At 52.2% G+C, this 15,670-nt stretch overlaps 1 protein-coding gene across 2 annotated transcripts in view; it reads right to left on the bottom strand.

The window, feature by feature from the left end:
• Window positions 1-15,670, bottom strand: part of Kif17 (kinesin family member 17) — a 39,723-nt gene that overhangs the window by 14,275 nt on the left and 9,778 nt on the right. Inside the window, exons 4-7 of one of the 2 annotated variants that reach the window (NM_010623.4) lie at window positions 12,543-12,732; window positions 9,451-9,903; window positions 6,233-6,342; window positions 1,114-1,267 (exon numbers count right to left, since the gene is read on the bottom strand). In NM_010623.4, coding sequence (NP_034753.1) covers window positions 1,114-1,267; window positions 6,233-6,342; window positions 9,451-9,903; window positions 12,543-12,732 — 907 coding nt within the window. The remainder of the gene's footprint in view (window positions 1-1,113; window positions 1,268-6,232; window positions 6,343-9,450; window positions 9,904-12,542; window positions 12,733-15,670) is intronic. The other variant, NM_001190978.1, reaches the window with a different exon arrangement.

The following is a 15,670-nucleotide window of genomic DNA, read 5'->3' as shown; positions in this document are numbered from 1 at the left end:
AACCCCTCACCCACTGATGGCCATGCTCTCACCACCCTGCCTGGCATGGCTCTTCCATGTGAGCAGGGTACCCTACATGTCTCACTACCTCCCAAGGCTGAGGTCCCCTAAAATCTGACCATTCGGCTAAGACCCCCAGATCCTCCTCTAGTGCCACACCAGGGCTCTTGTCCACCAACTCTTCCAGATGCCCTGGAAGAATGAATGCTGGCTGCATGTCAGAGCTCCAGAAACCAGAGACCTCATAGAGGGAGGTGTGATATGCAAACTGGAGGGCTGTGTGAGGCTGGAGATGCAGGAGATGCTGGGGATGCAAGAGATGCTGGGGATGCAGGAGATGCTGGAAGCCATGTTTCCCTCCTCCTCAGGGTGTCTGTGAGAGTAGGGTCTCTCTTCCTCAATTGGACAGCCTTTGCTCCCAGTTCACACTTCTAGACTCTCTCTTACATTCTAGCTACATTATTTCTTTCTCCTCCCCTCCCCTCCCTTCTCTCCCTTTCCTTTTTCTTTCTGTTCTTTCTTTTTTTTTTTTTCTTCAAGGCAAGGTTTCTCTGTGTAGCCCTGGCTATCCTGGAACTCGCTCTGCAGACCAGGCTGGCTCTGCCAGTCCCATGGGAACACAGGAAGCTGGCTCCCAGCAGCATGGGTCGTTGAATTATACATCCTCGAAATTCCACACAAGTAAACGTGCCTGCTAACGACTCAATCCTCACAGGATGTGGTTGCCTTGGTAGCAGACAGACTGAAGAATAAGTAAGCAACTAGCAAATGCAGACACTTGGGACAAGAACTGACCTCTCCAGCATAGGATCCTTTCTTCCTCTAGTAAGGCCAAAGGTGGCCCAGCTTGGAGACAGGGCGCCAGAGACAGTGCTGTGTGACAGACTGCCTAGACTCTAATCCTGACTCCATTTCCCCAGTTACATGGCCAAAGGCCAGTTACCTATTGTCTGGGTCTATTTCTTCATCTACAGGTGGAGGGTAACCGTGGGATCTGCCTGGCTGGATTGTTATATAAATGAGAGAGACCTGAGCCTACCATGCAGGGACCCTTCACCCATCTGTAAGGGAAACAGGAAGTGGGCTCCCACGTCGCCCCAGGGCAAAGTGCACCTGTCTCCTTCTCCTTGCGCAGATTCTCCTGCAGTGTGGACAGCTTCACGTCATACGAGTTACGCATGGCAGTAATGTCCTCCTGCAGCCGGACCCGAGACTCTTGCTCTGCCTCGTAGTCAGCCTTCAGGCGGGCCAGGCGCTCCTCATACTCCTGGGGTAGAAGGGGACACAGCGGTGGCCAGCCTTCACAACTTGACCTCCAGTTCTGGATACTCAGATAACATAGGGGAGAATGAGGTGAAAGTCCCTGTGTCACATGGGGGTGACAGTTCTCTGGTGACAGCCCTCTGTCGGTTCTCTGTGCAGTCTTGATGGACTGATGCTTTCCACGAATGTTTCCATGTAATTCTTCACACTTCACAACGCCATGAATGCCTTCCCTCATCTAACCCGCATTTCCACCTGTGGTACTCAAGCCATTGGTAATAATCTCTGTCTCTGTCTCTGTCTCTGTCTCTGTCTCTGTCTCTGTCTCTGTCTCTTCTCTCTCTCTCTCTCTCTCTCTCTCTCTCTCTCTCTCTCTCTCTCTCTCTGTCTCTGTTTTTCAAGACAGGGCTTCTCTGTGGAACTTACTCTGTAGACCAGGCTGGTGTCAAACTCACAGAGATTCCCCTGCCTCTGCCTCCCAAGTGCTGGGATTAAAGCACGCGCTGCCACCACCCGCTTCCCTCTCCATCTCTGCTGTCATCACTGGCTCCTGTCTCAGTAGCAACCTGCTTGGCCCCACATCTACTCCTGCTTCAACCTCAGCAAAACCCCACATTGCTGCTGCCTGCTGCATAACATCACATTCTCTGCTTAGGGTGGGTGTTTCCCAGGATGGGTTGGCTCCCAGGTTTATGGGTGGCTCCTAGGTTCGTGGGTAGTCTAAACTCCTTGATTGAACCCGAGTCCCCATGTGATAGAATCCTGCTGGCCCTTGGACATCCTGTTTTTCTTCTTATTATTATTGTTTTACGTTATTTTAAGTGTATGGGTGTGGGTAGATCTGTGCACTATGTACATGAGCCAGAAAAGGGTGCTGGATGCCCTGGCATTGGAATCACAGATGGTGTGAACCACTTTAGAGGCACTGGGAATCGAACCCTGGTCCCCTGGGACAATAACTAGTACCCATAACCACTGAGCCATCACTCCAGCTCCTTCTTTTAAAATTAAGAACACGTTTTTGTTGTTGTGTTGTTTTTCTCTGCGCTGAGCATGGAACCCAGGTCTTCATGCATGGTGGGCATAATGGTTGCCAACTTGACTTGGGATGCTCAGCTTTAACTGTCACCTTGACACAACCTAGACTCACCTGGGAAGAGTCTCAGGGAGGGACTGTCTACCCTGGGTTGTCTTGTGGTCTTGTCTATGGAGGATTATCTTGATGATGTTACTTGATGCCGCCCACTGTGGGTGGCTCCATTCCCTAGGCAGGAAGACCTGAATGTATAAGCGCAATCAAGCTGGGCAAAGCAAGCAAGTGTGCATGCGCTCACAGCTCTCTGCTCCTGACTGTGGATGGGCTATGACTGCTGTTTAAGGTCCCAGCCTTGACTTCTGCAAAATGATGGGCTGGAACCTAGAATCATGAGCTAGAATCAACCCTTTCTCCCATAAGCTGTTCTCTGTCAGAATATTTTCTCACAACAACAGAAATGAAATTAGGACAGCTGCCAACCTGAACGGACTGAGAAGCACCCATGTTAGTGAGGAGACACACCTCTGCCTGTGATGAAGCTCCCAGACAGGTCCAAGGAACAGGGCAATGCCTGCCCTGATGATGGACCACACCATCCCATAAGTGAACCATCAGATGGTTCACTTTGAAAGTTGTTTGTGTCAGTGTCACAGTGAGGGAGAGGCTAAGCAAGGGCAGAGCTCAGAGTGTGGACTCTCAGCCCTGCTCCGTTGTGTTTATGTTTTATTATTACTACCACTACCTATTATTGTTGTTGTTGTTGTTGTCGTTATTGTTAATTTATCATTATTATAGCATATCTGGGTTTCTGGTAACTTGCTTTACCCAGAAACGCCTACTTCTCTCCTGCCTCAGGGATTCTAGCCTGCTCCCTGGCAAATTCATGCTCAGGGCTAATAGGGGCTTCCTTACTAACTTGGCCACTCTCCACCATTCATCTTTTCTGCTTCCATTGGTCTGTTTAGAGAGCTGCTGTTGGGCGTCAGCGTTGTCACCAGCATGCACGCACCCTGAGGACTATCCAGTGCATCTTCAGGGTCACATGCAGGGCCACTAAGGCTCTCTGACAGCACCAGCTCAACCCCCCACATGTTGTCCCCTCACCTCCTCTCACCCATTTCCTTACTCCTTGGAGAGCCCCACCCCAGCACTGGATCAGTCTTTGGCCTGCTTAGCCCCTCACCTCTGCAGTCCCCACTGCTTCTTCTCAGCACAGCCCCTGACTCTGTGAGTGACCTCAGCCCATCCACCTGGACCTCAGCCAAAACCACAAAACCTACATGTGTACGCATGCACAGGTATGCACACACATCTGCTTGTGCACAGGTTTGTGCACACCAAGGCACGTGTACCCACTCACTACAGTCCTGCCTTCATTTTTGTTTTTGTTTTTGTTTTTTGAGACAGGGTTTCTCTGGATAGCCCTGGCTGTCCTGGAACTCACTCTGTAGACCAGGCTGGCCTCAAACTCAGAAATCCGCCTGCCTCTGCCTCCCGAGTACTGGGATTAAAGGCGTGCACCACCTTGCCCAGCTAGTCCTGCCTTCCAATCTCGATATTAAATGGGGGTGAGGTGGGGTGGGGCTAAATCGCAGGATGCCTGTTTGCGTAGCCAAGTTTTTACCTGCCCTGCCTGTCCTGCAGGCTACAGAAGTTCCCTCCATGGCCTTTACATACGAAATCCCTTGTCTTACTCTGTCCTGGGCCATTGCTGGCAGTTCTATGTCTTGGCTCTTTCTGTGTCTAAAGCAACCCGCACCCCCAGGACTGTGGCTTCCAGCTATGGCCCCAGTCCCAAACAGAAGCTCAGCTCATGCTTGCTATGGGAAGATGAGGATGGAGCACAAACCCTGACCCCTGCTTCTGTGTAGTGTTCATGGATGAGAAGGGACCTTGTTTTTTGTCCTTGTATAGCCGGTTCAAAACAACAGGAAGGCTGCATCATGGTGGATGTCCTACAGATAATGAAATGTTGGCCCAGAGAGCTCAAACCATTTGCCAGCCACGAAGCCTGCCAGAACAGGACTTATACAATGAAAAACCAGATAACCCCGGGGACCCTCCAGTCCAAACCTCCCCATTCTGACTGGAGCCCGGAACCATGGCATGAGCTCACTCACAGCTGAGCTGCCTCCAGGAAGAGCCCCCTTTGTCTACACAGGGGCTTCATTTTAAGGTTTATCCTAGAATGCGGTTCTCAGCACACAGTAGGCACTCAGAGAATACAACTCAGAAGAGAAAGATGCACAGGAAGATGGAAGGGAAGCAAGGGAGACATCCACACCTCCGATAGCCTATACCATCCTCTAGGGGGAGACATCCACACTTCTGATGGCCTACACTGTCCACTAGGGGGAGACATCCACACCTCTGATACCGTCCTCTAAATTACAGGCAGGAGAGGCAGGCAATGCCTATCTATCACTTTCACTTGGTAGCTAACAAGAGACTGTCTGTCCAGAGTGGGGTGTGTTCTCCTTGGAGACCACTAGGGGAGCCAACATTCAACCAGACCACAAGGAAGCCTATGTAGAGGGTTCCATCCTAATATTATCCGGTTCTCCCCTCCCCTGAGGATCTGTGACCCAAATCTACTAGGCATTATAAGATTCCACAGCCACTCCAAGTCACTTGGTGTGGCTCCGGGTCACTGCTACCTGCAGAGAGCCAACACTCCGAAAACAGGAAGGGCTGCTACCCTAATGGGATGCTGACAAGCTTAGTCCTCCCCAGGGGTCTCTTCTTTTGTCTTTGATTTGTTTTGTATTGTTGGTGTTTGTTCTTCATTTTGTTTTTGTTTGTTTTTGTTGTTCAATATAGCGTTTCTCTGTGTAGCCTTGGCTGTCTTAGAACTCACTCTGTAGACCTGGCTAGCCTTGAACTCAGAGATCTGCCTACCTCTGCCTCTGTAGTGCTGGGACTGCAAGTATGTGCCACCACTGCTTGGCCAAGGGTCTGTCTCTTCTTACTGCCACCTCCACTAAGGGCAAGGTTTGGGTCCTAGAGGCGGACTTGGTACCCAGACCTACCCTAGACGGTCCCAAAGGGCAGAGCTCTCAGGACTGCAGCCACCAAAGCAGGCTCTTTGTCCAACATCCTGACAAGAGTTTCGAGGTCTGGCCCCTAATTGAGATTATAACTGAGAGGCAAGGGATCCAGCTGTAGGCTTGGGAGCCAGGCTAGAGCTCCCCAAAACTGCTCCTGCCTAGTGTCAGCATTCTCCTCAGGAACAACCAGTTCCTCACAGGGACCTCTGAACACCAAGCCACCAGGCAGAGCTAGCAGGCAGTCTTCAAGTGGCAGGGGCCTCTGGAAGCCCGCAGAGCTTGGAGTTGAGAAGGAGTCCCTGTTGTGTCTCCCTATGTTTGTATCCCTGTAGATCCCCTGTCCTGCTGCTTCCAGAGATGCTGGGAGACACACGGGGTGAGGACCCGGGGCCCAGGTGAAGCTGATGCTATACTCACCCTGGCTAAACAGGCCAAGCTGCTCTGAGGCCCAGGCTTGGCTGCAGTGCCAAAGGCAAACAGCCTGCTCTCCACTCTGCTGTCTAGGTCAGGAACCCAAGTTCAAATCCTGGGTCCAACTCTTGTTTGGGTTTTTTGCTTTGTTTTGTTTTTTTGAGACAAGGTTTCTCCATGTAGCCCTGACTGTCCTGAAACTCACTCTGTAGACCAAGCTGGCCTCGAACTTACAGAGATCCACTTGTTTCTGCCTCATGAGTGCTGGGACTAAATTAAAGGTGCCGCTGAATTCAACTCTTTGATACTCCTGTGTTCCCTAAAACTTTGGAAAAGTCTTTGAGCCCCAGCTTCCTCAGAAGAAGAGGGCACCATGGTGCCAAGCCCACGGAAGTGAAGCAGGATGACACCCTGCAGGTACTGGCTCTCCCTGGGACATCCGCTCCTTCACATTGGCAGCTCACTGGGGTCTCACCTCTCGGATCAACTGCTTCTCAGCCTCCGTGTCCTGCTGGACAGTAGTTGGGGACAGCAGCTTCTCCTCAGACTGGACTGGGCCTGGGGGTGTCTGAGTGGACAGCAGGGCTGGAGAGAAAGAGACAGGAGAAGCGGAGGGTGAGCACCCAGGGACCAGGCATAAATGTGCCCCTCTGTAAAACGCAATCCACCAGTCACCGGAGAGTTCAGGTCACTGGGGACATAGCACTAGACACCGACACACCACCGTGCACTGCGTGCTAGGAGAGAAAAGTGAGCAAAAGTGTAATGGTCACAAAGGAAGGGCGGGAGGATGCTCAGAAGCTGAGTGCCCCGATGCTGACCTCAGGAAGACCTCAGTGGAGAGCAGATGGAGCCAGAATCAGGGGAGAGGAGAGAGCCAGGCAGAGATGGGGGAAGAGCTTCCAGACAGAGCGGTAGAGTGGAAAGACCAGAGCAGCTCCAGACCTATGCTGGGATGTCTAGGGTGATGGGGACAGCGGATGGAGAGGAGAGGAAAGGAAGCCAGGCCCTGAAAGCTTCAGCAGTGAGTACCAGGGGGAGGGAGCGGGGGAAGACCCAGGAGACCTGGGCACAGTCAGCATTGATGTCAGGGAGGGAGTGCGAAGGAGTGTATGGGAAAAAAGGTGGGAAAAGGGGCAGAGGGCAACTGGCGAGTCAGGCTTTAATATGTATATGTACGTATCTGTCTGTCTGTCTGTATATGTATGTGTGTGTGTATATATATTGTGTGTCTGTGTATATGTATATGTGTATATGTATATATGTGTGGATGTATGTGTGTGTATGTATATATGTGTATGTGTGTGGATGTATGTGTGTGTGTGTGTATATGTATATATATGTGTGTGCGTGTGTGTGTGTTTATGTATATGTATGTGTGTGTGTATTTGGTTTGTTGTTATTTGTTGTTGGTTTCTCTGTGTAGCCCTGGCTGTCCTGGAACTTGCTCTGCAGACCAGGTTGGCCTTAAACTGAAAGATCCGCCTGCCTCTGCCTCCCAAGTGCTGGGATTAAAGGCGTGCGCCACCGCACCACCATGCTAACTTAATCATTTTAATTGATTTTTTTTTACGTGCACGGTACCAGCATTATAAATATAAGTCCATGCTCCACCTGTGTGTCTAGTACCCACAGAGGCCAGAAGAGTATGTCAGATCCCCTGGAATTGGAGTTAGTTACAGCTTCCGTGTAGGTGCTGGAAATCAAACCCCGATCCTTTGGAAAAGCAGTCGGGGCTCTTAACCACTGAGTCACCTCTCCAGCCCCAAGAGTAAGGGTTTAGAGAGGAGGGTTACAGTAGAGGCCACGAGGCTGGGCTATTCGATGGGTGGGGCAGGCCCGCCTGGAGTAGGGGCAAGAAGAGGGTGTCCGGGAGAGAAACATGAGCCCACTGAGGTAGCTACAAGAGGCAGACAGCTACGCCACAGCTTGCAAAAGGGACAGGGAGAAGAAATATGCAGTAGCTCCGGGGTCAGAGGCTGAGGCCACACAATAATGGTATTGCACACTAGGCTAGGAGTCTCACACACATGCGTGGTCTACGACCCTGGTCACCTGGAGGCTCTGCCTTTAGGTATTGCCTTCTGAAGTGCCTTCCCCCCACCCCCAGCAGAAACCTAGCAGGACACCTGACTCCATCTTGATAAAGGGCGCAAGCTCCAGGGGCTAGGTGACATGCCCAAAGGACCAGGTAAGCTATTGACCGCTGCTTGATCTCAGCACAGTACTTGGTACCAGGCCAGCCACTACTGCCCGCTGAGCATCAGGGCTCTAACCTGAGAAGGGCGCCCATTCTGCAGGGCTGTGTTAGCTGCTGGGCTGGGGACTCACTGAGGAACTAGAACTTGACCCTCTCCTGCCATTCCTTTGCCAGTCTTGGGGATGTGGAGTCAGGACAGGGAAAAGGGAAGGGGAAAGATCCTGCTGCATTGGCCACTGGCTACCTGAGCGCCCGCCCCTCCCCCACCCTGCCCTAAGGCAGCCAGCAGAAGTCTGTGGAGTTAGACAAACTTTGTCCTAGAATCTAGTAGGGAAGTTCCTTTTTATTGTTCTTTTTTTTTTTTTTTTTTTCCCTCGAGACAGGGTTTCTCTGTGTAGCCCTGGCTGTCCTGGAACTTACTTTGTAGACCAGGCTGGCCTCGAACTCAGAAATCCGCCTGCCTCTGCCTCCCAAGTGCTGGGATTAAAGGCGTGCGCCACCACCTCACAGATTCTTATGCCCCAGGACTCAGCTACCATATCCTCTGTGGAGCCTTTTCTCTGTGGAGGCTTTTCTCTCTGGAAGCACAGCCTTCCAGTCTGGCTTGCATCCTCTGCCCCGGTGGCCGGGCTCCCTTAAAGTTTGCTCCCCTTCCCTAGAGAGTCACAGCCTGGGTCTCGGTCACCTGTGTCCCAGTGTTCAGCCCTGGTCTACATACAAAGAAGCGCTAGGGAACTTAGGGTGGGTGGGAGGGTGGGAGGGTTGCGGGTGGAGAATGAATGGGTGGATATGTGAACAACGGGGGTGGGGGTGGAATCCCAATGGGTGAATGGATAGGAGAAGAGGGGGTGAAGCAGGGAAGGTGGGTGCTGGAAGGATGGATGGGGGGACTGGGTAGGCAATGGAGTTGGTGGGAGGGAGGAGGGGGAGGGGCGGCTGGTGGGTGGGGCAATGGGTAGATAACTGTACAGAAGGGGTCCAACTGAGCCAGGCAGGCCCGAGGACCAAGGGGCTGAGGCTAGACTTTCCTATGCTCACTGCTCCTAAGAGACAGAGCATCAGAACACTCTGGTGTTCCCGCAGGCCTGCCATCCAGACCTGCATTTCCATGCCTCCCAGATGAATTGCAAACGGCAGCTATGATTACGGAGCTGGGGTGGGCTGGCTGGAGGGATGTGAGTCACCCAGATGCTAAGAACATGATGTCCCTGCCACTGAGCCAGGGAGACAATCGGGTAGACAGGTGGATGACAGATGAACAGCCTGAGGTGGGGTGTGAGCTGTGAGCTGGCTGGAGATGCCAGCCAGCCAGTCAGCCCTAGCCAGCCCTCGCCAGCCCTCTTCCTGGGGCCACAGGCAGATAGGGGCCATTACCATCGGGGTATGCTGAGCTGAAGGTGCCAAAGGAGAACCTGGAAGTCAGGGAAAAGCAGGGACTTTTCGATGGGAAATCTGCTTGGCCCACCCTCTCCTGCTACCCCAGGCTATCCCACCTGACAGGTTGCCAGGGCCCATCTGCTGGGCGAGGATAGCCTTTAGCCTCTTGATCTCTTCCTGGTACTCTCGAAGCAGGGCATCCTTGGGGTCTTCATTAATGCGTGGCTTGTTCTTGATGTTCTTGGCCCTGTTAGCATAGCGCAGCGTACTGAGGGTCTCATCGTAATTGTTGTCTGCGGGAGACAGGCAAGCCACCATCAGAGTCTTGGTGTTGCCACCCAGTGAGTCCTGAAGCAGTCGGGTCAGCTTCGAGTCCCGGTAAGGAATGTGCTTGCAGCGCCCATCCACCAGTGCCGAGATGACGTTGCCCAGCGCCGACAGTGACAGGTTAATTTTGGTGGCCTCCTTCAGCCTTTCCCCTGTGGCCCCAGTCTTGGATTGCCGCTCACTGCCGGCCAGGTCTACCAGGTTGAGCTTGCCTGCACGAAGATGGTCCTTACCCCGTTCATCTGCAGACAGGCAGGCAAGGGGCAACAGCTGGGTGAGCCCCACATCTTTCTAAGATGCGGATGGCCCTCAGGGCCTACACCACCCACCTGGGGATACATTTGAGCCTATCTGGAGTCTGGAAAGGAGGGGCTGCCATGGTACAGGTAAGAAGACAGAGGCTCAAGAGAGGGCATGGAACTTTCCTAGGGCCACACAGAAGTCAAGGAAGGGCAGGAGGGGCTGGGCCCAGGTTCAATACACATGACAGCTCACAACTGTCTTTATCTCCTGCTCCAGGGGATCTGACACCCACATACAGACATATATGCAGGCAAAACATCAATGCTCATAAACATAAATAAATCATTTTAAAAGAAGAAAAGGGAGGAGGAGGAAGAGAAGAGGAAGAGGAGGAGGAAGGAGAGGAGAAGAAGAGGAAGAAGAAGAGGAGGAGGAGGAAGGAGAGGAGAAGAGGAAGAAGAGGAGGAGGGAGAGGAGGAAGAGGAGGAGAAAGAGGAGGAGGAAGAGGAGGAAGCTGCTGCCGCCAAAGAGGAGAAGCAAGATAGGAACTCTGGACTGCCAGACCCCAAGGGTAGGGCTTGTCCTCTGAGGACAGGAAGGTCTCTTTTACAAAGATTTCCTACGAGGCCAAAGGCAGAGGATGGTGAAGGGGAGATGAGGGGATACCCAGGGAACTGCATCCTTCCATGCTTGAAGTACTGGCTTTGAAGTCCAGCCCTGCCTCTTCCTTACCGTGTTACAGGAGCACAGCCACACACCTCTCAACACACCACACACCTTTCTAATCTTCCAATGACTCCATCCACAAAGTAGGTCTAACCTTGACTGGCTCCCTACCGTAGCTGGATGTATAGGGTTAGCTGGTCACATATTCTGACCACTGCAGAACAATTTTAAAGGGGACAGAATGTTTGCTGGCATTAGATGGCATGTGAGGGACTTGGGTCTGTAAGATCCATAAAAAAATAAATAAATAAATAAATAAATAAATAAATAAATAAATAATGAGAAAATAAAAAAAGTGGGGCAGAATGAGACTTGTGCTGTTTTTGGAGAGTGCTCTGCAGAATGTACCAAGATGTGTGTGTGTGTGTGTGTGTGTGTGTGTGTGTGTGTGTGTGTGTGTGTGTGTGTGTGTGTTGTGCTTTCCCAGGGCACACTAGGTCTAGCCTGAGCAAACGAGTCTCAGAGCAGAAACAGCCTTGTGCACAAAGCATCATTCGCAGCAGTGCAAAACTAGACACGGTATCAAAGCCTCATGGATAACAGCTTCAGATGAGGTGAGAGCGACTGTCCTCTGTCCGCCACCCAGGCACAGTCATGAAGACCTGACAATGATTCACAGAACCAGGAGCCAGAGGAAACGCCCTTAGCCGTGTGGCTATGTTTATGCATCAGCCTATCCTTCAAACCTTCTCCAAAGCTCAAAAGTGCCCGTGATCCTGTCTTATCCACTAAGCCAGGCAGCTGCCTCTGCCCTGGCTGCAACTATGAGGTCATGTCCCCTTCAGATGGGTATTCCTCCAGGGACACCCAGGTTGATGTCCTTTGCCCAAGCAAGCACCAGGGCGCTGCCCTGGAAACAGGTTGCTGAACGGACAGTATGGAAGGAGGTTACATGAGCCCTGGCCCTGGGATCTCATCACAGTTATGTTTCCAGTCGGGCCAGGCTACTTCCTGCTCTGTGTTCTTTACAGTTCTAATTGTGACAGAGCATCAATGGACAAGGTACTGGGAGGCCCTGGGTTCAAAACCTGGCGCTTCTACTTCATGACTGAGGTCCCCTACATGAGCAAAGCTCTTCACTTCTACATTCCCTGTGTCTAAAAGGAGGACGACACTGCCTACACCAAGGACTACTACAGACACAGTGGTGCAGATAAAGCTCCCAGAGTAAACACTGGACTCTTCTCTCTCTCTCCCCCACTTAAAGATCTGTTTTATTTATTGAATTTGCATATACACTCTATCTGCATGTACACCTGCATGCCAGAAGAGGGCATCGGATCCCATTACGAATGGTTGTGAGCCACCATGTGGTTGCTGGGATTTGAACTCAGACCTCTGGAAGAGCAGCCAGTGCTCTTAACCACCGAGCCATCTCTCCAGCCCTCTTTGTCCTCTTTCTCAACAGCTCTCCCAGGAAGGATGTGAATGAACATCACTGAGAACTGTGAAAGAGGAGTCATGAGATCTGAACAGCACATAGACTCTTGGCCCTTGGCAGGTCCTGGGGATGGAACCCAGGGCCTGGAGCAGGATGCTCAAGCACTCAAGTACTGAGCTCCGCACCCAGCCCCAGCCCCGAGACCTCAGTCTTCTTACCTGTAAAATGGGAGTGTCAGCATCTAGCTCACTCATGGGATGGTTGCAAAGAATAGATACTGTGTGCACACTGCCTGGCACACAAGAAGTGCTCAGTGCTATCTACCAGTGTTGTGGTTGCGGGCGCTGATCCAGGAAACAGGTCCCCACACGGGGACGACTCTGGTCTGTTTCCTTCAGGCAGGTAAGGGCATCTTTTCCCAGTCTTTTGTGGGGCTCTCCAGGCTCCAATAAGGTGAGTCCCCCTCCTATCAGGAGTAGGAACCTGGCTCAGGATGTCTGGGCCACCCTCTGCCCCCAGCCGGCCCCATACCCACGGCATAGATCTCGATGTTGATGGTAAAGATGGAGTGGGAACGGGAGGAGTCCTTATTCATCAGGGTGTAGCCAACCGCACGGTTCTTCCAGCCGGTCTCCATGACGCGCTCGCACTGGGCCACGTTGTGTACCGTGTGCATGGACAGCCCCTTGACATACACTCCCTTCTCGGGATGCTCCTTCAGCTGCAGAGAAGAGGACCAGGGAATGCTGGGATTATCAAAGGCAGGACCCTTTTGGGGCCATGTGTGTCCTCCTAAACCATCCTGTAATACGCAGGGGGCTCCCTCTGCCTACCCACTTGTCTCAGGATCTTGGGCCAGTGACAAGCTGACCCTCAACAAGCACATCTGTAAAATGGGTATGGGATACCTATTTCATTATGCAACACTTATTTCATGAGCATGGTGAAGATTCAGTAAAGCACAGCTTTTGCACGGGCTTCTGAAAGCTGATGGGGCCGACACCCGGAATGTGCCTCCTTTGTCCCGGCCACATGGCTTCTGATATCCCCCTCTGCTGATACTACCAGGACAACGGGAATGTTGCCAGACTCCTGGATGGCAGCAGGTGGAGGGTCATTTGCTGCTCAAGCCCACGAGGCTCTCAGCGCAGCCCTCCGAGACCACGGTGGCGAGCGAGCTGTGTATGCCACAGGTGCTCCCTGCTTGCTTCCCGGGCAACCAAGGAGCTCTGTTGCCTATGCTAAACAATGAAATGTAGCATTCCTCATGAGGAAAGACAGTCACACCGGCAAGAGCAGCGGGAAGGGCTGGGTGCGGGGAGGTGTGTCTGCAGTCTCAGCCCTTGGGAGGCAGAGAGGCAGGAGAATTACTACAAATTCGGGGCCAGCCTGGGCTACACAGCAAGGCTGCATCTCAGGTGAGGGGAAGGGAGAGCAGAATTATGGGTTCTTTTATTTTGGGGGGGGGGTCCGAGATAGGGTGGCCACACTGGTTGGAGGCCAGAACACTCAGCTGTCTGCTCTAATGGTCCCAGGAGGGGGACAGGCTCCCTTCTGTGCACCAGTCAGTTGGGTGCAGAGGCTAGCTCCACCTGTTTAGGTGTGAAGTCCTAAAGGCTCTGTGGGACAGTAAGCAAGCAAGGCACGGAAAGGTTAAATGGCTTTCTGAAAGCCATCTAGGTACTAGTGTGTCACAGCGACAGAAGGCTTCAGGAACCGAATAAAGAGGGTCAGAGAGGACAGGCACGAAGGACCCAGTCCTGCAAACAGGGCTGGGTGGCATTTTTAGGGCCAGAAAGCAGACTCCATGGATCCTACTTCGCTCCCAGAACCTAGAACCCAGTTTGGGGCATCAGGCAGTATCGGGTCATCCTCAGAAAGAGCATATTTGGGCTGGAAAGATGACCGGAAGTTAAGAGCACCTGATCTTGAAGAAGACTGAGGTTCAATTCCTAGTACCCACAACCATCCATAGCTCCAGTTCCAGATGCCCTCTTCTGACCTCTGGAGGAACTGGACATGCGCAGTGCACATACAAACAATACACACATACAGGCAAAACACTCAGACTCGTAGGATAATAAATTCATCTCAAAAGATTTGTTAAGAGCATATTTAGGGCTGAAGAGATGGCTCAGCAGTTAAGAGCACTGACTGCTCTTCCAAAGGTCCTGAGTTCAAATCCCAGCAACCACATGGTGGCTCACAACCATCTGTAATGAGATCTGACGCCCTCTTCTGGTGTGTCTGAAGACAGCTACAGTGTACTTAGAATAATAAATAAATCTTTAAGTCAGAGCGAGGGGGGCCGACCAGAGCGAGCAAAGGTTCTGAATTCAAATTCCCAGCAACTACATGATGGCTCACAACCATCACTACAGCTACAGTGTACTCATATACATTAAATAAATAAATAAATAAATCTTTTTTTTAAGAGCATATTTAGCTAGGTATGGTAGTGCACACCTTTAATCCCAGCAGTTGGAAGGCAGGGGCAAGTGGATTTAGCCACTTTCCTGTTTATTCAACAGGACTCAGTCTAGAAACCCTGCTAGGTGAGGGACATCAGCTAGCCTCTGTGAAATGGGGAGAAAACCCCACTTCTATGCAACTATGGCACTTAAGAAATGGACCTGTGGTGCGCCTTGGGGGTTCAGTGGACGCAGGTCACGAGGAGGACAGGGATGCTGCCTCTGGCCTGAGGAATTTCAGAAGGTGAAACAGTCAGCCATCTCTGACACCCTCAGGCTCCTCCCCACCACTCCTATCCTCACACTCTGCCAACACTGGTCCTGGGGAGGTGCCGAGGAACGGCTGCCAGCTGTACATCCTATTCCTCAGTAGCTGCTCATCTAGGCTTTAAGAAACCAGAGCCAGGTCTCCATGGTAACCAGCTGTGCTCCAACAAGGATGGAGAGGGACAGAGGCGCACAGCCATGGCTAGGGTCCAGTTGGAAGAAAGTTCCTATGTTCTTCCCCCACACATGGGTTGAGGAAGGATCTTGGGAGGCTCCCACAAGCCCCACTCCACCATGATCTACTGGGTGGAGATCTGGGGTGGTATTTGTACTGACCTCGGGCTGGGGAGGAGTATTGGCTTCCCTGACTAAATAACTCAGGCTTATTATACAGAGTCCTAGGCTCTGTGTTAAACACCGCTAACAGCCTGTGCTGTGAAGCCTCTTGGGTTCTCCTTGGGTTATGCAAAGGTGCCTGAATCACAGAAGACGAGAGGATTATTCTCCTCCCACTCTTACATGGAAACCATCTGCCTGTCACCCACGAAGCAGCATATCAAAGGTCTGGAGCCCACGGGTGCACACCACTGAGCATTCTGCCATCTGCAGCCCCCGAAGCAGTGGGCTCACTAAGTGAGCTCCTCCCACTCCCAGGGTCCAGGTTAGCCAGGAAGGGACAGAGTCCCCATGGCACCCACTCAAGGAGGTGGAAGGTCTGTGAGACCACAGGACTATGGCCCCGAGGCTCGTCCTCTGGAGCTGTCAGTGCTCACCCGGCTCGTCCTCTGGAGCTGTCAGTGCTCACCCAACTCCTCTGCCTGTTTCTCTGGCTGAGGGTGAGTCATGACTTAGAGGCTCCGAACACCCTCTTTGGTGAGGGGGATGCTGCAGGTTGTTGTTAAGAGGTTCCTGGCAGGGAGG

The sequence above is a fragment of the Mus musculus genome, chromosome 4 (genome assembly GCF_000001635.26).
Source record: "Mus musculus strain C57BL/6J chromosome 4, GRCm38.p6 C57BL/6J".
NCBI lineage: Eukaryota > Metazoa > Chordata > Mammalia > Rodentia > Muridae > Mus > Mus musculus.
This window is presented reverse-complemented; position numbering and strand designations above follow the sequence as displayed.